The 27,813-nt window shown below is 37.9% G+C and overlaps 1 protein-coding gene across 3 annotated transcripts in view; it reads right to left on the bottom strand.

The window, feature by feature from the left end:
- Window positions 1–207: 207 nt before the first annotated feature.
- PDCD6IP (programmed cell death 6 interacting protein) overlaps window positions 208–27,813 on the bottom strand; it is a 70,568-nt gene continuing 42,962 nt past the window's right edge. For 2 of the 3 annotated variants that reach the window (XM_087713015.1, XM_087713016.1), the window contains exons 13-18: window positions 22,517–22,765; window positions 19,819–19,953; window positions 18,764–18,858; window positions 10,317–10,452; window positions 5,523–5,701; window positions 208–3,182 (exon numbers count right to left, since the gene is read on the bottom strand). In XM_087713015.1, coding sequence (XP_087569141.1) covers window positions 3,011–3,182; window positions 5,523–5,701; window positions 10,317–10,452; window positions 18,764–18,858; window positions 19,819–19,953; window positions 22,517–22,765 — 966 coding nt within the window. In that variant the 3' untranslated portion in view covers window positions 208–3,010. Of the gene's footprint in view, window positions 3,183–5,522; window positions 5,702–10,316; window positions 10,453–15,633; window positions 15,793–18,763; window positions 18,859–19,818; window positions 19,954–22,516; window positions 22,766–27,813 lie in introns of those variants that run through there. The other variant, XR_015696383.1, reaches the window with a different exon arrangement.

Raw genomic sequence — 27,813 nt, 5'->3', positions numbered from 1 at the left:
GTGAAACAAAATCAGTGAAGTTAGAACAAGCTAGTTAGATATTTGCATAGAAACCCAAGTATCAGATTATATTTTTGACTTCTTTCTCAAAGAAGAGATGCTTTGAGAAAAAGCATCTTAGCTTCCTTCTTAGATATTAGGTAGACAAATAAACTTCTATTCTTGAGCAATAGTTTCACATTTTAATAGAAACAAAAAAGAATGAAAAATAGTTAAAGGAAAATATTTATTTTGTCTAATCTGGTTTATTTGTATATAACAAATCATGTGATAGCTATATTCTGCTGCAATGTACACTTACAATTGACTAAAACAGTTAAAAAAACAAGATTGCCTGCTCAAACTTTTGAGAACTGAAGTTATAATTTCAAAACATCTTATTCTCAAATAATTTGCTCAAGAATTTCTTCCTTTCAGACGCCTTTTTCTGCCTGCTCTTCAGTCACTGAGCTGAAGAGCAGCTCAGGTAAGACACAAGGTAAGACACTCAAGTAAGATAAGACACAAGGTAAGACACAAGATGAGAAACTAAGGAATTGTCTTGGGTGCAATTATAGAAATCTGGTCCTTAGAAAGGCTGAAATAGTGAAGTTAAAAGTGTAAGATGAAGCTCTTTCATTTAAACAGCCATGATTCACCACGTTTTATTAATTCTGATATGTTCCTGCATAATGTTTTCAGTTTTTATAATTTATACCAATCTGATTTTATTTTTAATCATTAGCTCCCTTGATAATGTCAGCAGAATAATAAATTTATACAATAATTATGTGAAAAAGCTTGATAGCATGGTTTTAGTCTGCCTTCTACTGGAGACTTTTAAAAAACTAGAACATGGACCTGTTTTTATTTGCTACTGTACTGTATTCAGAAGCAGAGTCTCAATTTTATATACCTACAATCTAAAATTTAATTTAATATTTAATAAATATTTATTAACACTTGTGTATTCCTGTCTTATGATAACTTATGCATTGTAGGAAACATGAAATATATTTCTTGTTCTTCCATTTTTTAAATGGTAAAATTATACTCTCGGCTGCTATTATAAAAATGAGATTTATTTATTCAGATTACCACTTACTAGTAAGATAAGGAAGTTGTATCCCTTTCACAGGGTTATTAGTAATTTATAATAGAATTTTAGTAATTAAAATAAAGAATTAAATATTTCTTTCTCCCTTAGTTTTAACTTTTATGAAATTGAAAGAGAACATAAAACATTTGCACAGGTAGCAAATGGTGCCAGATATACGACACAACTAAAACAACTACATAGCTACTTCAATTGATAGTGTGTTTCTGGGTATAGTTCAAAGTATGGTTGTCCCCTTTAAAGCCTTATATGCCTTGGGACTGGGGTTACTTGTGGGATTGTCTTTTTCCAAGAGTCTCTACCCATCCAATTCAATCTAGATTGGATGTGTTGCCAAAGACGTTCGAATGGCAGGAACTAGGACATCATCTGCTGTAACCCCTGCTTTGTGGAACATTCTCCACTTGGAAATAAATATGACCTCCACCCTGTTAGCCTTTTGCAAGGCTCAAAAAACTTAACTAGTACTCAGGCCTGCAATGCTCAATTTCTGGCTTATATTGTTAATTGGTTAATTATCTTGGCTACTGTATTTATTTTCTTGATTACTATTCTATAATTTTAATTGTTTTAACTGTTTTAGAATTGTTAAGCCACTCACTTGGTCAATGTGAGAGCTATAGAAACTGAATGAATGGTCAATAAATTAAAATTTCTTGCAGGCTGCAAAATAATATCAGGCATGTATAACAGCTATTTTGCAGTTAGCAAAGTGGCAGCAGCACTGGAGATGGCAGTGTTAGCAGCGACACTTTGAGAAAGTGTACTTTCCACCTTTTGGTGGCAGTAGTACATTTATTACTTTTTTTTAAAATGCTGGTGGGTTGCACAGGCTTCTCAGCCAGGCACATTGCCTCCTATATGTCATGCAGGTGTGAACTATATTTAAATGCATGGATTTAAGACAAACAATTCTAGTAGAATCTTATTTTAATTGCAGCATGAGGTTCTTGTTCTTTTCAAAACTTTGAAAATGGAGTAAATTGGTTAAATTAATGTAATTATTTTTATTTATCCATGTTTGTAGCTTAAGCTTTCTTCAGACATCCCAAGAAAAGTAGGTTGCATGGGATCATCTTTCTATATACAGAGGCACATGCAATGAGGTAGGATAAAGGCAAGTTGCAGGGGACAACTGAACTTTCAGCATCTCAAAAAACAATATAATTAGATAAGCCAGAAGTAAAATATCAAAATGTCAAGTGTACATCCCCAATGAATACCTTACAAGCTAGGTTTTGAATGATTCAATAAAAATATGCTGATTTATTTTACCTTATTCTGGAAGAACATACTGATTTTTGAGATTGTTTGTATATTATAGGAACTTAATATAAGAAACCATGATTGGTTTGCTGAAATCTCAGCATCAAAATCAGTGTTAAAAGAAGGTGCCTTAGCTTCAAAAACATCCATTAGTTATAGCGAAATATAAAATATCTAAGTATAATTTTCAAACTATCTTATGCAGTTTATTTTCCACTTACAATTTACAATGCTTTAAAGAAAACGTATTGGTAACTAAAAGCAAATCCAAAATACAAACCAATATAATATAGAAATTCTATTTACTCTTATAGTTTATATCAGACCAATGCTTGTGCCAGTTTGTTTAGATCAATCATTTAGTATTTATTTATAGGAGGGGAATTTTTGGTGTAAGTAAATTAGTACATAAATTGAATTTCACTAAAATCTAATTATGTTAATTTAATGTTGTAGTAGCTTGCCACTTTCTCAACAAGTCTGATATAACCAAAATTCAATTGAGAAAATATATATTTTGGAGTATTAATAGGAAAGGAAGTTATCAACCATTCCAATACAGTGAGGTACATCAGCTGAACTAGAAGTTTAGTATGCTTATTGCAAATTACTCTAAGTTATAACAAGCAATGTTTCTTTTCTAATACGTTATTGCTGTGGATAATATGGCTGTTGTGGATAAGGGTATCCAGGTTGCTGTGGTGGACCTGGATAAGAAGCTTGTCCAGGATTTTGGTACGCAGGTGATGGTGTATATGGAAGATTGTATTGGCCATATATATAAGGATTATAGGTCAATGGCAAAGGCATTTGACAATATCTGTGAAAACAAAAAAAAAATGGTATTTTATTAGAATGAAGAATCCCAAAAATCTTAGACGATGCAGAAATAATCTTCATTTCATAAAGCTATTAAACTAAACACTGAACAATCTACACATGAAAGTATCTAATCTAATCATCATGTGAGAAATAGTAATTCAATCTCTATTACCAAGTTTAGCAATGAAAGAAGATCGTAATAACTGTCTTACTTTAATCAAAACAATATGCAAATGGGCAAAATATAATTTCAGCATTTTCATATGGATTTTTTACAAATACAAGTAGGTTTGACTTATAACCATAGTGGAGTCTGCCAATTACAGTTATGATAGCTGATTGCAGATCATCGAATGCCAACCCTTTTTTCTTTTTTTTGCATCAGTCATTAAGCAAATCCATTGTTTGCTATGGATATTTATTTATTTTTTGCCAAAAACTGAACACAACATAGTCAAGTGATAGCAGGACACTGAAAACAGACATAAATACAAAACAGCTGAGCAGCCAAAACACCGTCACATGATTAGTGGATAGAGGGAACGCCATTAGAACTTTAGAACTGGGTCAAAAGTATCTTTTGTAACTTCAACCAGTCACTAAGGATAATTGAGAACTACCTGTACTACTTTATTTCTGGCTTAAATCAGCCCTTATACAAGACATTTGTATGTTTCTAAGCCAAACATGCAGTCACATGAGATCTCCATGCTATATTCTGAATCAGTCTCACTTTTTAAAACAATATACTGTATTTTTCAGAGTATAAAACGCACCAAGATTTTGAAGAAGCAAATTTAAAAAAAAATTTTTTGCACTCTGCAGACCACCCGAAAACCACCTGTTTTTTGTGAAAATGCCCCCACTTCCCCCCCCCCAAAGGGCACAAATAGCCTTTAGGAGGCTTGTAAAGTGCTCCTGAGGGGTAGGGTCAAAAATGAGCAAAAAACCACCTGTTTTTTGTGAAAACGGGCCCATTTTTTTTGCAAAAAAGGGGGGGCATGCATATCCTTTAGGAGGCTTATAGAGTGCTCCTGGGGGCTGGGGGAGAATTGAGCAAAAAATGGCCCTTTTTTGCTCATTTCTGCCCTCTCCAGCCCCCAGGAGCACTCTGAAGGCCTCGTAAATGCTATGCATGGTCATTTTGGTGAAGGGTGTGGGATTTTGGGAGGCAAAAAATGCTGTATTCAGTGTACAAGACACACCCAGATTTTCAGCCCATTTTTTGAGGGGAAATTTTTCTTATAGTCCGAAAAATACGGTAGATAGTGAGAGTTCCCTCTCATACATCATGGAAAATAAAAAGATATTATTAGCCTGTTATTTATAATTGATAACTTACATAAACATTTATGTATTTTTTTTTAATATAAAAAATCATCTAAGGTGAATAGCAGATTGAATTGGTGAATTGATAGTCACAAATTTCTGAACCATATGATCACCTCACTCAATGACAGTTGTTAAGTGAATCTGGTTTTTTCATTGACTTTGTTTTCAGAAGGTCATAAAAAAGGATCACGTAACCCTGGCACATTGCAATTATCATTAATATGAGTCATGCCATGCACCCAAATCTTGATCATGTGAAAATCAGGCATAAGTCACTTTTTTCAGTGCTGTTGTAACTTTGAATGGTCATTAAACAAATTGTTTTAAATCAAGGACTACTTGTACTGTATTATTTTTAAGAAATGCTTATTAATCAGCATATTGTGCTATAGGTTCCATTTATTTTCCTCAAAACATTTTTTCTCTTCTTATATTTTCCCAAAAGACCAGGTCCCACTTTTATTTTTTGGATCAGCTAAGCATTGTTCCACTGGTTACCACAGGAATTAACCAACTTATTTGTTTCTCAAGCCTGATGTTGTGAGCTGGGAAAGAGTCCCTTTGATAGAACTCACAGTGGTTTGGTGCCTTAACACTAAACTAAACTGGCTCTCTCTTCCAAACTAATATTGGAACTAAAACTATTTAATACATAAATATATTATGTTCAATATTAGTGGCACTAAGTTTAGAAGTATCTTAACTGTATATGTTAGAACTCCCAAGTAGACAAATAGGAAATAGGCCGAAGTGAGCTAATTCTGCTTTACTGTAAGGCTATATTAACAGAGTTTTGCAAGTCTGAAGATACAGATTTCCCACTGCCATTTTTAACCATCTGATCAATTAGGGCAAAAGTTTCTTCCACTGATTTGTTAATTTATTGGGGTCTCCTCCATCTCTTGTCTGATTGTTTCCTAGGCGGCTTATCTTCCCTTTGTTCCCCAAGGTCATTCACACATCGCATTACGATGACATTAATTAGTTCACATCTTTGCAAACTTACGCAGGATATCCTGGATAGGTTGGATAAGGTGGCCCCTGGGCCTGTGAAGGTGTTAGATTAGCTGCAGAACCCACAGGAGCAGATGATATCCCAGTGGTTGCTGAACCAGGAGCAGTCACTACAGGTGCTATAGAAATTGCTGGTGGAGGAGGGCGTGCTGGTGGCTGAGGTTTACTAGACTAAACAACAAAATTATATAATCTAAGTTAGAACTACAGTTATATTCTTTATATTTTATATTTATGGCAATCATAGTCATGAAAGGCTGACTAAAAACACAAATAGCATTATATAATTGCCACACAATAAGAAAAATTTATTTAAATTGTTTCCTTTTAAATATCCAAAAGGACTTTGGGAGGTCACATCAGGATGGAGTGGTGCAAAGGAATGGCAGCTCCATTCCTATTGCCCGATTTTTCCTACTTGAGACCTTAAAAAGGCAACATTAATCCCAGAGGGATCAACAAGAGAGAAAGGAAACTCTGAGGATGTCGAGGAGAAAGGCGATCTCCCAAACCGACATGAGAACCCCCTTGAAACCGACAGGAAAGAAACTGGCCATTTTGTTGGATTTGGAGCCGTGACAGCTGCAGATGAGGAAGACAATATTGAAATATAACGCGACGAGATCAGGGAAAGAAGATACATCAAACTACGGTAAAAGATTTACTTTTTAAAAGTGTTAGCTGTGAAATTGAGACTCTAAAGAGTCAGGCAGGATTTCCGCCCAAAGTTAGCAGTGGTAAGGAGATCGGAGCATTTAACAATATCCTCTAACTGTTCACAGTTTTGGGAGGAGAAGACAGAAGAGAAAGGAAAATAACTCCAGATTTATAGTTATAGTTAAAATGATACTAAAGACTAAATATTACTTACATTGGCAACAGAGTTGGACTGGGGGGGAAAAAACCTTTGTAAACTGTAGAACTTAACAAACTTTATAAACTGGAAAATAAAACTTTTGAAACTTCAAGCTTCAAAGAGAACAAGAGTGCCATCTAGAGATTTGAGGAGATATAAACTGAATAAAATAAAGTGACTAAAGTAAAGTGACTAATGCAATATCCATAATAATTACAATACACAAGAAAATATTCTAGGAGATTTGGAAGTCTGAAACAAGAAAGAGAAAAAAGAAGAAGAAAACTTCGCACCCTCACCACCGTCCAGACCTTCCGCACAGCCCTTAAGATCTGGCTATCCCGTCAGGCCTGGGGATAAAGATTTTAATCCGCCCCACCCGAATGTTGAATGAAAGTTGTGTTTTATTGTTTATTTTTTTATTCACGTACTGTCTTATGTTTTGTCTTGCACACCCCCTCCCATGAATTGTAAGCCGCCCTGAGTCCCCTCAGGGAAAAGGGCGGCCTATAAATAATAAATAAAATCTAAAAAAAATCTAAACTTATTGGAACATATTTGGGAAAGTATAAAATAGACATTTAATGAACTCTTAAAGATGACTTGTTTGTCAATTAAAAAAAAGATTGATTATGAACATTGAATGCAGAAATAGATACATAAATGTGTTGAACTGAATTGCTGATAAATTTAAAAATTGAAAGACTACTTTACTGATTATAGAGAATAGAAATAAGTGAAAATATGTATTTAACGTATAGGTGATTAAGCTATTTAATTAATTTACATACTTATCTATAGCTATATCTTAATTTGTATATATCTATTTATATCTATATATAGCTGATATATATTTCCATATCTATATATAAATATACAAACTGATAACAAACTGATAACAAACTATAAAGACATTACAACTATATGAATTTAACTAACTTAATTAATTTACTATTAATTTATATAGCTACCTGGATATTTAAGGTATTATTACTATTACAGTGAATTAACTGATAAATAATTAAATATAACCTGAACTGGAAAGTGGGAGAAATATAATAGAAGAAGTGGAAGGGAAGATTTAAAAGAAAAATTCGAAAAACCTGAATTATTATATGCTATTTTAGAAAAAAATTGTATGTGCAGTGAAGATGACAAGAACAATAACTATCACTAAAATAAATAAGAAAGCATCATCAAACCCTGCAGCGTCATTGCTTTCAAACCAATGCTAAATAGAGAACATGTTAGATACAGAGAAAACAAGCTCAACATTAAATTTACAGAGTATGCAAGAGAAATTACTCATGATACAAGAAACAATGATAAAGACTCAGGAGTCAATAGCAAAAAATCATGAAGAAACAAAAAGAAACCAGGAAGAAATCAAAAACAAGATGGGAGAAATGAAAGGAGATATTAGAAGAATGGATGACAAAATAAGAAATATTCAGAAAGAAATTATTAAGAATGAACAAAAAATACAAACAGTAGAAACGAAAGTGGAACAACAGAAAGGAAAATAGAATAGAAATTGACTCTGGCCAATACAGACTTAGAAAAAACTATTGTCTTCCTACAGATGGAAAAAGCAGCATTTTTTTAAAGATTCCAAAATATAGTGGAAGATAAGGAGGAAGACTTGGGAGAAATTATGGCAGAAATATTAGCAGGCACACTAAAAACAAAACAGGATGCGGAGAGACATTGATGAAGTGTACTGAATTCACATGAACTATGCAAGGAGACATAGACTGTCAAGAAAAGTACACGTGAGGTTTGCAAAAAAAATCAATAAGAAATGAAGTGTACAAAAAAGCAAGGGAGAAACCTATGATATACAAAGGAAGAGAAGTACAAACCTTGAGACAAACACCTAGGAGAGTGAGGGACCAGATTACCAATTCCTAACCACAAAGCTAATAAGGTACAACGTGATATTTAGATGGCTTATTCTGGAGGGAATTATGATTACCTGGCAGGAGAAGAAATTCAAAGTTACATGAGTTCTTTGAACGTCACTTTACAACTGAGGAAGAACAAGAGAGTAGGGAGGAAAGAAGAACAGCAATTAGAGGACAAGAAGGCGGAACAAGAAGAACGAAGCATGAAAGAGAACGAACAAGAGCAGAGATACAGAGAGAGACAAGACGAGAAAACTGAGAACTGTATATACTGTATATATGGAAGCATTAATCTATTCAAATGTATTAGACATAAACAAAATAGTAAGATATGAAGACCTATTAGATAACTAGGAGAAATTAAAAACGAAACAAGAACTTAAAAAACCAGGGAATGGACATCAATGCAGAATGGCCATATATGCAGATTCAGACCAGATACAAAAAAGTTTTAGAACTATATGGATTCTATAAAGAGCTTCAAGAACTGGATAAAATTTTACAAGGGACAGAAGAAAAACTGATTAGAAAAATATACAATTACTTACTGCAATTTAAAATGGAAGAAGAAATAGATAACTTGGGCAAAAAAAATTGGCTACAACATAGAATTAGAGAAACGGGAAAAATTCTGGGGAAAAAATTACAAATTGACAATATCAATAGCGTACAAAGAAAACTTATACAAAATGTTCTACAGATGGCATTTACCACCAGTGAGACTAGTGAAAATGTTTGCTAATACGGACTGCTGGAAATTCAGTCAGGCCCAAGAAACATACTATCATATTAGGTGGACATGTACAGTAGCAAAAAAAAAATATAAGGATAAGAATAAAAAAAATGACTTGAGATAATTAAACCACCAATAGAATTAAAACCAGAACTATTTTTATTACGGATAATTACAGGGAATTATGAGGAAAAAATTCAATATTTAATATTACATGTCATAACTGCAGCTAGAATTATATACACACAAAATTGGAAGAATAAAAATATACCATCAGAGGAAAATGTGATAAGAAAAGTGTTAGAGTGCACTAAGATAGATAGATTTACAAAAGATAAAGCAGAATCTGAATATTATTTGGTATGGAATATATGATATAAATGGTTAGAAGAAAAATGTAAAGATTAGGAAAGCATCAAGGGAAGAAAGATTAAAGAATTAGAAAATAGGTACAAAGCCGTATAAATAGACATGATATAAAATGTAAGATGTACTGTATATAAATTAGTACACTAGTAGCTTAATATGTATAAAATAAATATATGTACATATGTATGGATATAAAGGGGGAATAGTATAACGGATGTATACCGATGCGGAAATGTTGCAAAGGTGATAATTGTGTTATAAAACTGGAAAAAAACTGTTCAATAAAAATTATTATAAAAAAATATCCAACAGAATCTTTCTTAAATTACCTATTTAAATCAAGTTTGCCAAGGATGATCCTTCATTTTTCTTATCTAATTAGTAAATCTGAGGAAATGTATATATAACTGAGAGCAATTTATAACATCACAAAATAGATTATATTGTAAATTGTAAATGCAATAGCTTTAATATACAAAATGATACATAATATTCACAATCACTATCAGGTTGTTGATCTAATGGCAATATTAGTTATCCACTTCACTGTTCCTGTGTCCTATCAATCATCCTTTCTCTTTTGCTTGGCCCATTTCTGCAATCCCTACATAACCACAGAACAATTCTATGTAGCCCAGAATTTTGTTAGAAAAACCAAAACTCAAATCTCAAAATTATCAATTATCAAGAAAACTAGAATAGTTTTCAAATGCTATTTTGATTAGAGAGAAACATGGTATTATCTTTGTTTCTCTTTTTTTCTGTCTCATCTACTTGGGCTATGATTAGATTATTTTTCATCTGTGCTTTGCACTACAATTTTTCAATATATAGTATTCAGTATATTAGGCTACTCTTCCAATTCACTGAATTTACTGAAATAGAGGAAGCATAAAACAATAACTTTACTGTTGATTTACTTACCATATTGGTTCGGGGAGCTGGAGTTGGAGTAGAGGATGCAGAGGGCTTGTTTCCCCCAGAGGGAACAGTTTGATATGCAGGCACAGAAGGAAAAGAAGGAGCACTGGGTTCTCTGGCAATAGTCTGTTGCAAATCTCTTAAAATAGAAGCATAATAAAAATGGAAGGTGAACATGGAGCATTAGAATTTTAGCCTACAATAGAACATCTGGGGTGTATTTTGTATTGAGATCTTGATTTCAGTGTCTGAGAAGGAAAACTACTAATTAATATTCACTCCAAGTCAAGTCCTAATTAAATTCACCTTCATTTAGCTACAGCCTAGCATTATTAGATTTAGAGTCCCCCAGAAGTGTTTTTTCTTGGATGAAAAAGCATTTGATACAAAAATAGAACTTTTTGAAGGACTCTTAATAATTAAAGCAATACTCCAGACTTAAAACATTAGATTTTGTTTCAAGCACTGCTTTTGCACCTACAAAAGATGTTCTATTTATCCCCAACTCTCAAAATGGAATACAGTATGTTTATAAGCATAAATAGTAAGTACAATACAGAGAATACAGAAAAGGAAAGTTCCATGTTTAATTTAGAGAACTAGGCTTCTCAATCTATATTCATAAAATTTGATGGCTAACAGTATGTTTTAGGAATGGCAGAATAGGTTAAATATATGCAAAGTGGTAAATCACAACATATGGGGGAAATTCAGTTAAAAATCATGTAATGGTAACACTAATGTGTTGCTATTTGAAGATCAGAAATGGAAAAGTTGTAACTCTCCCATTGTTGAGGTTTAAGAACAAGCAAACATGGATGGGTGGGGCTGATGTTGCAGTGATACAGTGGTGACTTAGCGGGGCTCTGATAAGTCAGCCAAATTCTACCTGTCAGGAGGCCCCCCTAGGGGGCCAAAGGTCATCCCGGAGAGGAGACGAAGAGGGGACACAGGTTGGATCGCAAGGAGAAAAGAAACCCCTTGCAGGTCTGGAGGAAGCCCTCAAACTGGCAGTGATCTGGGTTAGATTTTTTTTCTTTTCTAACTCCTGGAGGGAATTTCCCCCCATTTCTTATTTTATTTTTTGACAGTGTGACTCAAGAGCGAGAGGCAGGATGTTCTTTTTCCCACTCCCCAAAGCTTAGCAGCGACTAAGATTCTGAGCCTTTGACACATCTGGAAAAAGCTTGATTTATTTTTAAAAATAAGAGGCATAGGCTGAAACTACTGGAAAGCCTGAACTGATTCCCTTTGTTTTTTCCCACACTTAAAAAAAATGGAACTGATTCTATGGTTATTAAATTTGGATGAACTTTTACAAAAATATTTTTTTAAATACTGTAGCAAAAAGGGAAAATTTAAGTGAGCGCAACATCTACTGGTTTGAGAGGATACTACAAGTGAAAAGAAGTCTTTATGTTTACAGCGGTTGTTTTTGAAAAGGAGTTTGAAACAAAACAGCACCTGAACACTGTTCACTTTGAAGATTTGGAGATACAGAGTGAAAATATTGAAATGCTTTGAACTATGCTTTGCATTATTGTGGATTACAAATTGAACTAGCAAAGTAAAGAACAGAAACAGCTTGGATTTATTTTTTTTGAGACTAAGTGGATGATTTTTCTTTTGTTTATTCCCCCCCCCCTTTTTTTTTGGTTCCTGGACTGGCTAGATACTGCAAATAGCGTGTTTTGTGTCCCCCACCTCTTTGGGATTATAAATATATTGAACAGTGAACTAAGATTTCTAAAGTCTTGGGGAATTGGTGGGCCTTGCAAATTACAAATATCTACTACTGAGAAAGGAAGAATACCTGTAAACTGTTTACTGCAAATATAATTAACAAAGTGAAACAGAAGCAGCTGTGAACTTTGAACAATGAACTGAGACTTACAATGGCTTGGGAAATTGGTGGGCCTTGTGGATTATAGATACTAATTACTGAGAGAAGAAGAAGAAAAACAATTATTTGCAAAGAAGCATTTCACACTACTATGGGATTTATTATTGGACTGATCTGGTGATTTTAAAAATTATAAGATTGTGATACTGGTGGGAAATTGGAAGAGAAAAAGTGTTCTTTCCTTGGTTTAAAATAGGGGGAGGTGTCAAATTGGTTGAGGATTAGGAGATTATTGTGGTGTATTTTAGTAAATTAAGGTCTAAATTAACCTGGTTAATAGACACAAGCAGATACAAGCAGAAATGGCAAGTAATCCAAACCTAAATAAATTAGCACATCTGCAACATCAGCAGCAACATCAGCAGCACCATCAAGTCCATCAAATGAAAGATCGATAGAGAGCATGTTACAAGCAGAAAAATTAAATTCATTCCAAAAAGATGTGATGATGTTTGAATCTTTACAGGAGGCATAACAAAGAATCATAATGAGGTGAAGACTGAATTGGGAGAGACGAAAGAAACAATACACGATATGAGGGGAAAAATAGGGAATTTCCAACAAGTGATAGAAAAAAATGAACAAAGAATTCAGGTAACAGAAGAAAAATCAGAACAAGCAGAGAAAAAAATGGAGGAAATGAATAAAAGGCTTACACAGGAAAATTGCTTACACAGGAAAATTAAGAGTTGGAGGAAAATGTGATTTCATTGCAAGTGAAAAAGGCCACTTACTTTGTGAGATTTCAAAACAGATGAGGAAAAAGGAGAAGACCTATTTGATAGAATGACAGAATTGTTGGCAAATGCCTTACAAATTACAAAACAGGAAATGCAAGCAGATATTGATGAAATATTTCAAATACATACAATCTACACAAGAAGACATACTGTCCCAAGAGAAGTTAATGTCAGATTTGTCAAGATGATGATAAGAGTTGAAGTACTCAAAAAAGTAAGAAACGAACCATTTCAATATAAAGGCAAAGAAATTGTGGTGCTTCAAAAGGTGCCAAGAAGAGTAAAAAACCTAAGAAAACAATACCAATTCCACACAGGTTAGCTGATCAAATAGAATGTAAATTTCAGGTGGTTGTCACCAGAGGGAATTTTAGTAACTTGGAATGAAAAAAGATACAGATTGGACTCATTAGATTAGATGCACATGAATTCTATGAATATCAATTTGGAACTACTGAAGAACAGGAAAGGGGAGAACAAGTAGAACATAAAGGACAAAAAGAACCAGTAAATTTGGAAAAGACTATGCGGCAAGAAGAAAGTGAGGCCGAGAAAATAGAACAAGTAGAACGAGAAGGGGCAAAAGCAAAGGAACAAACAGAGAAATAAAATCAACTAGGCAATACGACCTATATATATGAGAAGATTGAAGAAGAATTAAAGATGCTATCAATTAACATAAATGGATTGAATTCACTAATGAAAAGGGAAAAAAAAACTTTCACAAAATTACAAAATTAAAATTTGATTTAATTTGTCTCCAAGAAGTCCATATTAAAAAACTGTATAGTAAAGCTTTTAGAATACCCCAAAATGGGAAAAGTATATTTCTCATTAGCACAACAAAAGAAAAGGGCGATGATTTTATAAAGGAAACAATAAAAAGGGGAGCATTTTGATGGTGGAGGTAATAATAAACCCAAAACAAGTACTGTTGATAGTAATATACACACCAAATAATAAGAAGGATTCTATTAAAAAAAACTTCACATGAAAATAACTGAAATGGATTATGAAAACATTTGTGTGTTAGGGACTTTGATGCAATTGTGGGCGCAAAATTGGATAAGTAGGGAAATAGATAAAAAGGCACATACTGCCACTAGGACTTTCTTTAAAATGACAGAACTATCACATCAAGATGTATGGTGAGAGATTTATTAAGATGATAATGGCAATATACAATAAACAAATAGCAAAGGTGTTGCTAAATGGAGATATGACAGAGAATTTTAACTTTAAAAAAGGCACAAGACAAAGATGTCCACTATCCCTTTCACTATTTATATTGACAAGATATAGAAATTAAAGGTATGGAAATAAAAAAGGAACAATATAAACTACAGGCATTCGCAGATGATTTGGTCTTTATCTTGGAAGACCCAGAAGAAAATGGACTTAAACTAATTAGGAAAATAGAAGAATATGATGAAGTTGCAGAACTGAAACTAAATAAAGAAAAAACAAAACAATAGTTTAAAATGTTATAGACATAGAGAAAAAAGAACTAGGTATACAGGTATACAGATAGTCAAGAAAGTTAAATATTTAGGAATTCAATTAATGGCAAGATATATAATGATTAAAGAAGATAATTATTATAAATTGGTGCAACAAATTAAAACAGATTTGGAGAAGTGGAAAAATCTACAATTATCATTGATAGGAAGAGTAGCCACTATAAAAATGAATATCTTGCCAAGATTATTATATTCATTTCAAACAACATCAATAAAACTTGGAAAAAATATTTTGAAGAATTAAATAAAACAATATTATATTTGGCAAGGGAAAAAAGTAATAAGTTTGAAAATGTTGCAAGAGTCTAAAAATAGAGGTGGTTTGGGGCTATCAAATTGGGAATTGTACCACCAGTCTTTGATACTTAGTTGGGTGAAAGAATGAATTGGCTTGAGGAATAAAAGACGATCGACCTTGAGGGGACATGATCTTCAATTAGGTTGGCATACTTTTTTATGGTATGGAAGAAATAAAATACATAGCTATTTCCAAAAACGCTGTGTTAAGAATGCATTATTATTAGTATGGGCGAAAATTAAAGAACAACATTATTTGAAAATACCGGTTTGGCTCTCCACAATGGAGGCACTGATTTGCACAATGTTATTATTGATATAGAGAATGTTACTAGATATAAAGATGTTTTAAATGAAAAGAGAGACCTTAAAACCAAGCAGGAACTGAGCGAGCAACGGATTGAGATAACATGGTAGTCATATGTGCAGATACAATCTAGATACAAAAAGGATGTTAAAATGTATGGTTTGTATAAAGAATTAACAAAATTAAATGAGATATTAATAGGGACAATGAAAAAATTAATACAGAAAATATATGTATTAAGATGGAAGAGGAACAAGTAAAAGAGACAATGATAGTATGGGCTAAATTTTTTGGCTATTATGGGATAGAAATTATAAATTAACAATGTCTACTGCATATAAAGAAAATCTTTATAAAATGTTTTATAGATGGCATTTTCCACCCTCAAGGTTAGCAAACATGTTTAAGGATAAATCTGCAAAATGTTGGAAATGTCACAAGATACCTGGTTCATACTATCATATGTGGTGGACATGCCAAAAAGTGAAGAAATATTAGACAAGATGAAACTGTTACAACAAATCAAATTGTCAACTCGCGAAGCATTCCTGACCTGCTCTCGAGTTACCATAGGCAGGGGTATGGGGAATCGAACATCGCAGCTGCATTGAGGAACTTGCACTTCAGTCAAAACAAAGCACATTCCAGCCGAAGGGAGGGACCTCTACAACCCACGAAATTGCTTCATTGGAGAATGTGACTGATGACACACCTTGGGGGGAGGGGGAAACAGGGTCAGAGCCAGGACGCGAATTAAGTGAGGTCAGACTTGGTCCGTGCTGACATGAAGCTACTAATAACTGGATTTCTTTTGAAGCTTGGCTTGAGACTCATGATTTAATTAGGGCATTTAATCAGAACTGCCCTGACTGCTAGGGAAGATACTTCCGGTATTCCATAATTCCATTTTAAAACCCGTGATCGGGTCAATCCTGAGGCCACTATCTCATGAGCCCCTGAACCCAGTGGTCATAGGGAGCCAAACCCTTTACGAGGTGCAGCACATCCTTGACTTGAGGTAATACAGGATAATACAGGTAATACAATATTAGGCTCCAATACCTAATCAAGTGGAAGGGCTATTCCTTATCAGAGGTGTCTTGGGTAAAGAACAGAAACATCCAAGCTGACTGCCTCATAGCTAAATTCCATGAAGACAACCCATCAAAGCCTGGGGGGGATGCCACACCCCTAAAATCTATACCTGTACTCAAACTGTTTTTGTCTTGCACAAGTTGCCTTCAGGAAATGAGGGAAGCCTAATGTCAACTCGTGAAGTATTCCTGACCTGCTCTTGAGTTGCCATAGGCAGGGGGATAGGTAATCGAACATTGCAGCTGCATTGAGGAACTTGCACTTCAATCAAAACAAAGCATATTCCAGCTAGCCACGTCAAGGCAGACTCACAGTGGCCAGAGGCAGGGACCTCTACAACCTGTAAAATGTGACTGATGATACCCCTTGGGGGGAGGGGGTAACAGGGTCAGAGCTGAATTAAATGGTCAGAGTTGGTTTCACTTGGTTGGTGCCAACATGAAGCTCTTAATAAATAACTGGATTTTTTTGAAGCTTGGCTTGAGGCTCATGATTTAATTAGGGCATCGGTCAGAACCCTAACTCAAATTAGACTTGGAGAAATGGAGAAATCTGCAGCTATCATTGATAGGAAGGATAGCTACAATAAAAATGAACATATTGCCGACTGTTATTCTTATTTCAAACAATTCCGATAAAATTAGGAAAAAAAATCTTTGCAGAACTAAACAAAATGATACTAAAATATATCTGGTAAGGGAAAAAAGCAAGAATAAGATCAAAACTGCTACAAGATATTAAACTTAAAGTGGCTTTGGGTTGCCAGATTGGAAGACTCACAGGAGACTGCTGCTGAGTCACAACAGGGAGCTCTATTACCAGGCCTCTGCATTTGTCTGGGTGAAAAAATGGGCAAATTTGAGACCTAACAGTCTCAAGACTATAAATTTTGCAGGGATACAATCTCCAACTGGGGTGGTATGCCTTTTTATGGTATGGGAAAAATAAAATATATGGATATTTTCAAAGGCACCATTTTAGAAATGCATTACTGTTAGTATGGGGGGAAATTAAAGAAAGATACTACATGAAAATACCAGTCTGGCTCTCCACAATGGAGGCACTGATACACCCAAATGTGATTAATATGGAAAAAAATTGTAAGGTATAAGTACATTTTGAATGATAAAGGGGATCTGAAATCTAAACAAGAACTGACTAATCAAGGGATTGGTTTAGCATGGTGGCCACACGTGCAAATACAATCAAGATATGAGAAAGATGCAGAATGTATGGTTTCTATAAAGAACCAACAGAATTAAACCAGATATTACTAGGGACAGATGAAAAATTAATTAAAAAATGTATTACTACTTATTGAGCATTAAAATGGAAAAAGAGCAAGTCAAAGAAACAATGATAAGGTGGGCTAAAAACTTTGGCTACTCAATAGAATTAGATAAATGGCAGAAATTGTGGGATAGAAACTGTAAACTAACAATATCAATGGCCTATAAGGAAAATGTATACAAAATGTTTTATAGGTGGCATTAACCACCAGCGAGGTTAGCAAAGATGCTTGGAAACCTATCAGCTAAATGTTGGAAGTATAATCAGATACCAGGTTCATATTATCATATGTGATGGACATTCCCAAAGGCAAAAAATATTGGACTAAAATACATACTTAGTTAGAAAAATGATAAAGCAACACATAATTTGAAACCAGAAATATTTCTGTTGGGGATATTACCCGAACAGTATAAAAAAGAGAATACATATTTAATTCTGCATGTAATAATGGCAGCAAGAATAGTGTTTCTGCAACAATGGAAAAATGATGAGGTCCCAACAGATGAAAGTGTAATAAAAAAATATTAGAATGTGCTGAGATGGATAGATTGACACTTAAGATAAAAGAAAAGGAAGAAACAGAATATTTTTTAATGTGGGATTTATTTTACCAACAGTTAACTAACAGAAACAAAGGTTAGAATCTAAAAAGAATATTAAAAGATAATAGAAATTTGTACTGAAAATATTGTAAGATGGATAAACTATTTGTATTATTGTTTTGTGATTAATATTGATATGTTTATTGAGATTACTAATAGGATTATGTTTATTATTGTATCTTTACTTAAAATTAATTGTACCCAGACAACACGCTGTTCAAATAGACATGAATTTATTATGTTTTAAAGAAAAATGTACCAATAAAACATATATTCAAAAAAAAAAAAAAAGAACAAGCAAACATTGTGTACAAATATCAATAACTACACAGGATCACAACTGTCCTCAAGATCTGTCAGACAAAAATACATATACTATTTAATTAACTTATTGGATTAATTGCACATTAGTTGCTTTTATCTTAAGGATAACCAAGAAAATACCTGACCTAACTTAGAAAACATTCTATAATTCTATATATTACAAAAACATAAATAATGATTTTATAATTAATCAACATCTTGATAATTGTAAAACAGAAGCATTACCTATTATTTCCAGCTCAGCTATTATGGATAAATCTGTATTATGTGAAAGAACATTCAGTTTAAGCTGTTTTAATTACAAAGCTCTCTTTCCTTAAAATCAGCAGCCAGAAGCAAATATTTTTTACAGTATTTGTAAAGGCTTACTTCAGAAGTTCATCTCTTTCTGTTTTGCGGGCAAACACAATGTCACTGCATTTGTTTTGGAATTTCAAAAGGATTTCAGTCAATTCGTTATAGAACTGGAAAGGAAAAAAAACCGATGCATATATTCATACACACACAAAAACATACACATACATGTGTGTGTATGTGTATACATAGATGTATAAATTTCTGTATAAACATAAGGTAAAGGTTCTCCTTGCACATATGTGCTAGTCGTTCCAGACTCTAGGGGGCGGTGCTCATCTCTGTTTAAAAGCCGAAGAGCCAGCACTGTGATGACGTCTCCATGGTCATGTGGCTGGTTAAATGCTGAAGGCACATGGAGCGCTGTTCCCTATTTTTCTACTTGCATTTTTGTGGGTTTTCGAACTGCTAGGTTGGCAGAAGCTGGGACAAGTAATGGGAGCTCATTCCATTATGCGGCGCTAGGGATTCGAACTGCCGAACTGTTGACCTTTCTGATAGACAAGCTCAGCGGCTTAGCTACTGAGCCACCACGTACATAGATATAAATTTATTGTAATGGCAGAAAAATATATTAATGAAAACATTTTATATAATTGTATTTTAACAATCTATATGAAATAGATAGTTTGATGGAACAAATACCAAGCAAATTTGCAAAATAAGCAAATAAAATGGTTCAATTAAAATGTATTGCAGTATGTGTTACTGCATTTTTCCAGAGTATAAGATGCACCATTCTCACAAATTGTCTATTATCGTCTTATATCCTCTAACAGGTAGATAGATTTTTTTTATTAATTTAAGTTAATTTACTAACTTTGTTTAATCCTTTTGTTCTATTTTGCTCTAGTTTCTGTTATAAAAGTATGATGCTACAAAATATCCTTTAACATCTAGCAAAATTTTCAATTCAAAACTGGCATTTTTGCAATACATGACCCACAGATTCATTCAAGGACTTTTCCAAGTTGCTTATTAAACTTATGCTCTATTAAGTTTTTGAAAACCAGAAATAAAACACATCTATTGAGATATTATTAGTCTTGTGGACTCTTGTGTTACCATACCTTTGTGCCTTCTTTTAAGTTGGCTGTAAGTTCCACAAAGTTGTCATTAGCTATAGCTAAATTCTTCAGAACTTCTTCCCTTAAATTGGATTCATTATTTGACTGCTTCATCTTAGAAAATTCCTGATGAGAATTCTAAACATGAAACAGGATAAGATATAAAAAACCAACTACAAAATATTTTGTTCCCTCAACTTAGACCTAAAGATTCTCTGTTGGAATAATAATTTAATATTACTGTCTCAGTAAAAAGCTACATCAGATAATCCATTGCCTTACCTGAACGGGTATTCTCTGTGAATTGCGGGGAAATCCAAGCATGGGTTAACTTCAGCCCTTTAGCCTAGAGACTGAGTTAGAAAAAGTCTTGACCACGCCTTTTCCGCCCTCCAGAGTTCAGTTTTTTTAACGAGGCACAGCCAAAAGGAAGTATGTCCATGACGGAAATTATCTACTGCTAACAGGTAGGTTCCTTGCTAACCCTGGACCAACTGGTCACGGAGTGGGGTTGGATTCTCCCACAGCACACAGAGAACAGCCATTCAGGTAAGCAAATGAACTTTCTCCTGTGTGCTATTTGGAGACTCCAAGCATGGGATATATTCAAGCTAAATTCTTATGGGCGGGAAGAAGACTGGTACAGGGCCCTGGAGGTGGAGTGGACTCTCTGTAGAACTCGTTGCCCGAATGAAGCCTCATCCGAGGCGAACATGTCCAATTTGTAATGTTTGATGAAGGGTGTCAGGGAAGACCACGTCGCCACCCTGCAGTTCTCTTCCACCAAGGCCTGAGTGGTCCAGGCTGCCGTGGTAGCCGCACTCTTGATGGAGCGGGCCGTGATACATCTCAGTAGTGGTCAAGACTGGTACTCATAGGTCATATCTATGCAGGCTGTAATCCAACTGCTTATGGTAAACGGAATCACCTACTTGCCCATGGAGGCCGGCTGAAAAGAAACAAAGAGCAACTCCAACTTGTGGAAGGATGCTGTCCGCTTAATATATTAGCAAAGACCCGTCTGACATCCAGCAGGTGCCACTTCCTTTCCAATGGATGCGTTGGTCTTAGGCAGAAATTTGGAAGAATGACCTCCTGGCCCCGATGAAACCAGGAGTTTACTTTTGGAAGGAATGAAGGGTCCAATCTCAACACAACTCTGATTGCATGGAAAATGCAGAGGTCCCTCCTGATTGACAGGACTGCTAGCTCTGACACCCTACTCACTGAGGTGATAGCGATGAGGAAGTCCTTAAATGTCAGAAGCCGAAGACTAACAGTTCCTAGTGGCTTGAATGGAGGTAAGGCCCTGTAATACCAAGGGAAGGTCCCAAGTGAGTTAACAATGGACCATGGGAGGGTCGCGGATTAGATGCCCCCTTTAAAAAACTACATACCCTAGGGTGGCACGTAAGTGACTGATTGCCCACTCCTGCCAGGACTGTGGACAGGGCCGCTACCTGCATTTGGAGGGTAGTGGGGGCTAATCCCCTGTCCAAGCTGTCCTGCAAAAATTTGAGATCTGTGGGATTGAAACTGTCAACAGGTCAATCCCCCTGCTCTGGCACCATCTGCTGAAGGTCGCCCAACTGACCTCATATATTCTGGTAGTAGAGGGATGTCTGGCCACCTGGGTAGTGTGGATAACCTTTTTGGAGAATTTGGACTGATTTTGGATGTCCCTGTCAAGTGCCACACAAGTTGAAGCCACTAGGGCTCTGGATGGAGTAGAGTCCCAGGCTGAGGACAATCCAGTTGTTGGGAATTCTCCAGGGACAGGAGATGGACAGATTGATGAGGTTGGTGAACCAGGGCCTCCTGGGCCAGTGAGGAGCTACAAGCAGCACTTCCGCTCCCTCTGCCAAGATCTTCCAGATAACTCTTAGAATGAGCAGGAGAGGCGGGAAGGCATACAGCAGGACTTGAAGCCAGGGACAGCGAAGTCGTTGACTTCCTTCATCCCCTGAACAGGAAACTTGGTGAAAAGGCAGAGAGCAAGCTGTAAAGGCTGAGGATAAGTCGAACCTCCAAGGAGCACCAAATTAAGCCTCCGCATAATACAATTCTCAGTGGAGAATGCATTTCCAAAATGGGGCAGGAGCAGTGAACCAGCCCTCACAGTGCCTAAAGTTTCTCGCGGTGCCCTGGTGCCAGTGCAAAATTCAAACAACCTCTAACACAAAAAATAGCACTTGAGATTGGCGAACCGGCTCTCCGCTTGCTAGCCACCTGAAAATCGGCTAGCCCAAGTGATCAGGCAATATCACCTGCCACCCGAGATCCCAGTCTGATAGTGGAGCGAAAACCAATGATCAGGGCAGTGGCAGTTTTGTCTGGCAGACTGGGGAAACCCAGCGCATTTACCAGCAGCTAAATAGCAGAAATGGGATTTTGCACACCAAATATCTCCAAAAGAATCCTATTATAAACTCACTGTGAGAAAACGGAGAATCCAACTTGGCAAAAACTCCCCACCTATGCCTATGGAAAGAAATTGAATTAGAAAAGGTCTTGAATACGTCTCTTTCAGGCCAGACTGAATTAAAAAACTAGATTCCAGAGAGCGAAAGAGACATGTTCAAGACTTTTTCTAACTCAGTCTCTAGGCTAATGGGCTGAAGTTAACCCATGCTTGGATTCTCCAAGCAGTGTGCAAGAGAATATGCCAGATCTTTGATTTAAAACACTTTATAATAATTACCTGAATGGTGTTGAGCAGCTCCTCTTGTTTTCTCAGGGTTTCCTGTACTTTATGAGTAAGACCACCATAAAGATTATCCAATTCTGTGACAGAAATGGCTTCTTCATTTAAAGCACCATCCTCTGCTAGTGCTGTTAGGAATTTAGATGTCATGTCAAAGTTTACTGATTTGAGATCATTCTCAAGTTGTTCTCTCTGCTTTTTTACTTCATCCAGACTAGCTAGCAACGATTTTAGGATGTTAACTACCTAATAAAAGAAAATAAATTAGAAATAAAATTGGACATAGTTTTTCATATTAATACTTTTATTATATCTATATTGCTTAAGAATATGATAGCAATGCTGAGCCTAAATACAATTCAAATTAAGACCTTGGGAGTTCTTAAGACTGTTGAATCTCAGAAATAATTTATTCTGCGTAAAAACAGATAATTTTATATGGAAAACCTGATGGGCCATCTCTGTTTGGTTAAATAGAACTGTTTTATGCAATTTTTGGAAGTTATTTAGGTGCTTTTTAGCAACAAAGGGAAATTTAAATGCATAAGCTGTCTAGAATACTTTTGCGAGTATGATGATACACAAGTAGTTAGTTAAACAAATAACTCATATTTAAACATGAAAAACCAACTGTATATACAGTTTCATATTACCATAAAAATGCCTAACTATAATCAGCAGCAATTACAGGATGAAAAGAACTAGAAAGACCATTGGCTTACCTGAACGGTCGTTCTCAGGGCGCTGCGAGGAGAGTCCAAGTGTGGGTTAACACAGCCTATCTGCCCTTGGACTAAGTAATGATTTTCTTGACCACGCCTCCCTTTGCCTCTCCATGTTCAGTTTAAAAACAAAAGGACAAAAGTAAGGTAAGAGTTCACAGTCAATAATACAGTCACAGATTGTAAAAGAAAAACCCTGGGTGGGTTTGGACTCTCCTCGCAGCGCCCTGAGAATGACCGTTCAGGTAAGCCAATGGTCTATCTCCAGTGCGCTGCTTGGAGAGTCCAAGCGTGGGACATGCCCAAGCTATTGATTCCCAGGGTGAGAAAGGGCCGGAGCCTCCGGAGTCTCAGCGACTCTTTGCAAAATTCTTCTTCCGAAGGAGGCTTCGGCTGAGGCAAAGGAGTCTATTTTATAGTTTTTTATGAAGGCGGTGGCCCACCCTGCAAATGTCCAGAATAGATGCCTGGGTTGCCCATGCTGCCGAAGTGGCCGCGCTCCTGGTAGAATGCCCGGAACTGGCTTGCCCTGATGCTCATATGCCAACTTGATGCAAGCACGCAGCCAACGACCCACAGTGTGAGATGATGCCTTGTGGCCGAGTGCCCGGGAAGGAACGAGACGAAAAGAGCTTCTGACCGACGAAAGTCATTTGTTCTCTTCATAAATGCGGATGGCACGCCTCACGTTCAACTTATGCCATTCGCGTTCCCTAGGATGAGAAGGTCTGGGACAAAAATTAGGCAATATAATTTCTTGAGACCTGTGGAAGGTAGAATTGATTTTAGGGATAAATGAGGGGTCAAGTCTTAATATAACCCTGTCAGGATGGACCACACACAGATCCTCCCTGACAGAGAGAGCCGCCAATTCGGAGATCCTGCGAGCGGAAGTAATAGCCACCAGAAATGCAGTCTTAATCGTCAGATGGCGTAAGCTCGTCCTCCGAAGGGGCTCGAAAGGGGACCCCATTAAAGCCCTCAAGACAAAGGGAAGATCCCAGGACAGATAATGGTGAATTGCAGATGGGCTGATGTTCACTGCACCCTTTAGAAAACTTTTGATTTGGGGGTGCTGACTCAGAGAGCAAGAAGAACCCCTGGCCAGAATGGTGGACAAAGTGGATACCTGACGCCTAAGCGTGCTAGGTGCTAGTCCCTTGTCCAGTCCCTCCTGTAAGAAGTCCAAAGTCTGAGGGACTGAGGTGGAGAAATCAACAATGCCTCTATCCTTACACCAAGAGGAGAAGGCAGCCTAGGTCACATCGTAGATCCTGGTCGTAGAAGGTCTCCTGGACGCTTGAATAGTTCTGATGACCTTGTCAGAGATGTTTTGTTTCCTCAGAAGATCCCCCTCAAGTGCCAAATGGCTACTTGCAGCCACTGGGGTTCCGGATGATTGATGGCCCCTTGATTGAGGGAGATTTGGTCCTGAGGAATTCTCCACGGTCTCTGAATGGATAGACTGACAAGGTCCACATACCAGGACCTCCTGGGCCAGAACGGTGCCACCAGAATGACTTCTGCCCGCTCCCTCAGGATCTTTGCAATTACCTGAGGGATGAGGGGAAGAGGAGGGAATGAGTATAAGAGTTCTCGGGGCCACTCGCACCTCAGTGCGTTCATCCCCTCCGCCGACGGTGAATGGTAGCCGGTGAAGAATCGTGGCAGTTGTGTGTTGGAGTGTGTGGCAAAGAGGTCTACTTGCGGTTTGCCGAATCTCCTCACGATCTGCTGGAACAGATCCGGATGTAGACGCCACTCTGAGTGATCGATGCGCTGTCGGCTTAGCCAGTCTGCCTCTCGATTGCTGGTCCTGGAGATGTGATCTGCTCTGAGAGAAGCCAGTCGTCTTTCCGCCCACCTTCCCAGGGCTTCCGCCAAGCTCATAAGCGTCTTGGAGTGTGTGCTGCCCTGTCTGTTTATGTGGGCCTTTGTGGCCACATTGTCTGTGAGTAACAGTACATGCCTTCCTTCGATTATGCGAGAGAAGCGTCACAGGGCGAGTTGGGCTGCCCTCAGCTCTAACCAGTTGATGCTGTGGGCGGCCTCCCTCTGGGACCATTGACCCTGGGCAAGTTGACTCTGGCAGTGGGTGCCCCATCCCAGAAGACTCGCGTCTGTGGTGACCACGATTCGTTCCGGTTCCTTGAACAGGCAACCCTTTACAATCGCCTTGGAACTCCACCAGGTCAGTGATTGGACCACCTTCAGTGGAAGGCACACCCGCCTGTGGGAATTGCTGGTTTTAGCTCTCTACATGGGCAGGAGAAACCATTGCAGTTCCCTGACATAGAGATGGGCCCAGGGCATGATTTTCAGGCAAGAATCATCAGCCCCAGCAGCTGGGAGAGTTCGATGATTGGCACCGACCTGGACAGACAACAACGTTTGACTCTGGTCTTCAGATTGTTCCGGCGATCTGGCGACAGGAACACCCGGCTGGAGGTCGAGTCGATGATGGCGCCTAGATGTTGAATGCGTGTTGATGGTCGAAACTGGCTCTTCTCCAAGTTGACGGAGAAGCCCTGTTGCTGCAACGTCTGGACCATGAGGTGGACATCTCGTCGAGCCTGCTCTGCTTTGACAGAATGAATAATTATATCATCCAAATAACATTCCAGACGTATGGGGAAAGTCCGGAAGTGGGCTGCCACCACCACCAGGATCTTGGTAAAGGTGTTGGGTGCTGATGAGAGACCGAAGGGGAGAACCTTGTACTGATAGTGCTTCCCCTTGGAGCAGAACCTCAGGAACCTCCTGTGGGCAGCATAAATGGGACATGGAGGTAGGCTTCCTTTAAATCTATGGAAGTTAACAGATCCCCCTCCCGCATGCAATCCAGAATAGAGTGGAGGGATTGCATCTTGAACCTCTTGTAGGCCAGATGGTGATTGAAGCTCTTTAGGTCCAAGATGGCCCTCCACCCCCCACCCCCCGAACTCTTCAGAACTGTCGTTCCTGTTCTTTGGGGATGGGCTCTATGGCCTCTATCTGGAGACGATGGAGGATCTCCGCCTGTATGAGCTCCCGTTTTAACAGATTCTTGGGGGTGGGACAGCAGATGAACTTCCTCTGGGGAAAGGATAGGAATTCTAGAACCAGGCCCCTCTGGATAGTGGAGAGGACCCAGCTGTCTGAGGTGATTTCCTCCCACCTGTCGGTGTATAGTTGTAACCCTATGGGAGGAATCCCTTGGCAGTCACTTCCCCCTACGGAACTGGCGAGAGCTATTGTTGTTGCCCCCTCGGAATGGCTTCCGAAAGGAGGACTGATGGTGCCTCCCCCGGGTACTGAAGGACCCCCTGTCCTGGTTCCTGTCGCCCCCCTGATGGAAGGTCCTCAGATAGGAGGAGGAGGAAGATGCCTGGGCAGAGTCCTGATTTCGAAAGGCCTGTCTACGAAAGGAACCGAACTGTTTGCGTTCGTTCCTCTTAAGGGTGGCCGGGAGAATCTTCCGCTTGTCTTTAGTTTCTATAACAAACTTATCCAGAGCATCCCTGAATAAATGTCCTCTCTTGAAAGGAGCGGAAGCAAGCTTCCACTTGGCCTTCATATCGGCCTGCCAGTGGAGCAGCCACAGGAGGCGTCTAGATGTCACGTTGGAGGCTAGGGCCCTGGAAGCAAACTTCGCTGCATTGAGCGAAGCATCTGCTGAATACTCAATGGCGGTAATGATTTTTGTGAGATCATGGCACCATTTTGACTTTCTGGTAGGCAGTTAGGACCGCAACTGCCTCAGCCAGAGCAGTGATGCTCTGGTGAAGAAAGACGCCGAGGTGGATGCCTTGATGGCCCAGGCAGCTGCCATGTGTGTTTTGTGGCATGCTTTCTCCGATCTTTTATCTTCGGCCTTGAGACCTTCAAGAAGGTCCGCAGGCAAATTAGAATTCGAGGTCAAAGACATTACTGGGGCCTCCACCTCCAGCAGTTTCAAGACCTCCTCCATTTGATCTTCAACTGAATAGAGAGATTTATCCCCCGCGCTGGGGTTGGTTAGGGTACCAGGTTGGACCCATTGCCTCTGGATCACGTCCAAAAAGAGATCCAGGACAGGAATGGATTCTCGGGTGAAAGGAGGTTCCTTAAACAGACCTGTTTGTGATCCTTAGAGGAAGAGGCCTGGACTGAGTCAGGTTTGGGACTAGATCCCAATTCAGTGGCCACCCTGGCCTTGTGAAGAATAGATTTGAATAGTGTTGGTTTGAAGAGGCCAGTGAAGGCTGGCTGGTCGGGGGGGAAGGTCTTCATCCTCTGAGAGGACAAAACCCTCGGCCTTCTCCGAGGAAGCAGAGGCATCCGGGGAGGCCTGGTCTTTAGAGGGGGAGGCTGAGCTAGGCTGCTTGGATTTGGAAGGCTTGGACTTGCTAGAACCTTTGAGCTTTATGCCCTCAGCTATGCCCTGGGAAATGGCGATGGAAATGACTTCCCTCATCTCTGCTGACAGAGCTGAGCCCTTGTCCTCCCTGGGGCGATGCCTACTGGGAAGATCAAGGCGTTTGCGTTTGCCACTGATACACTCCTCATCTGCGGGCAACATGCCCTGAAAGGGTCCCAGTTCCTCCCTGAGAG

Source organism: Thamnophis sirtalis, unplaced genomic scaffold, assembly GCF_051295495.1.
Source record: "Thamnophis sirtalis isolate CommonGarterSnake01/CBP01778 unplaced genomic scaffold, rThaSir2_p1.2 scaffold_4, whole genome shotgun sequence".
Classification (NCBI taxonomy): domain Eukaryota; kingdom Metazoa; phylum Chordata; class Lepidosauria; order Squamata; family Natricidae; genus Thamnophis; species Thamnophis sirtalis.
The sequence above is the reverse complement of the archived record's forward strand: the minus strand, read 5'-3'. Positions and strand labels throughout refer to the sequence as shown.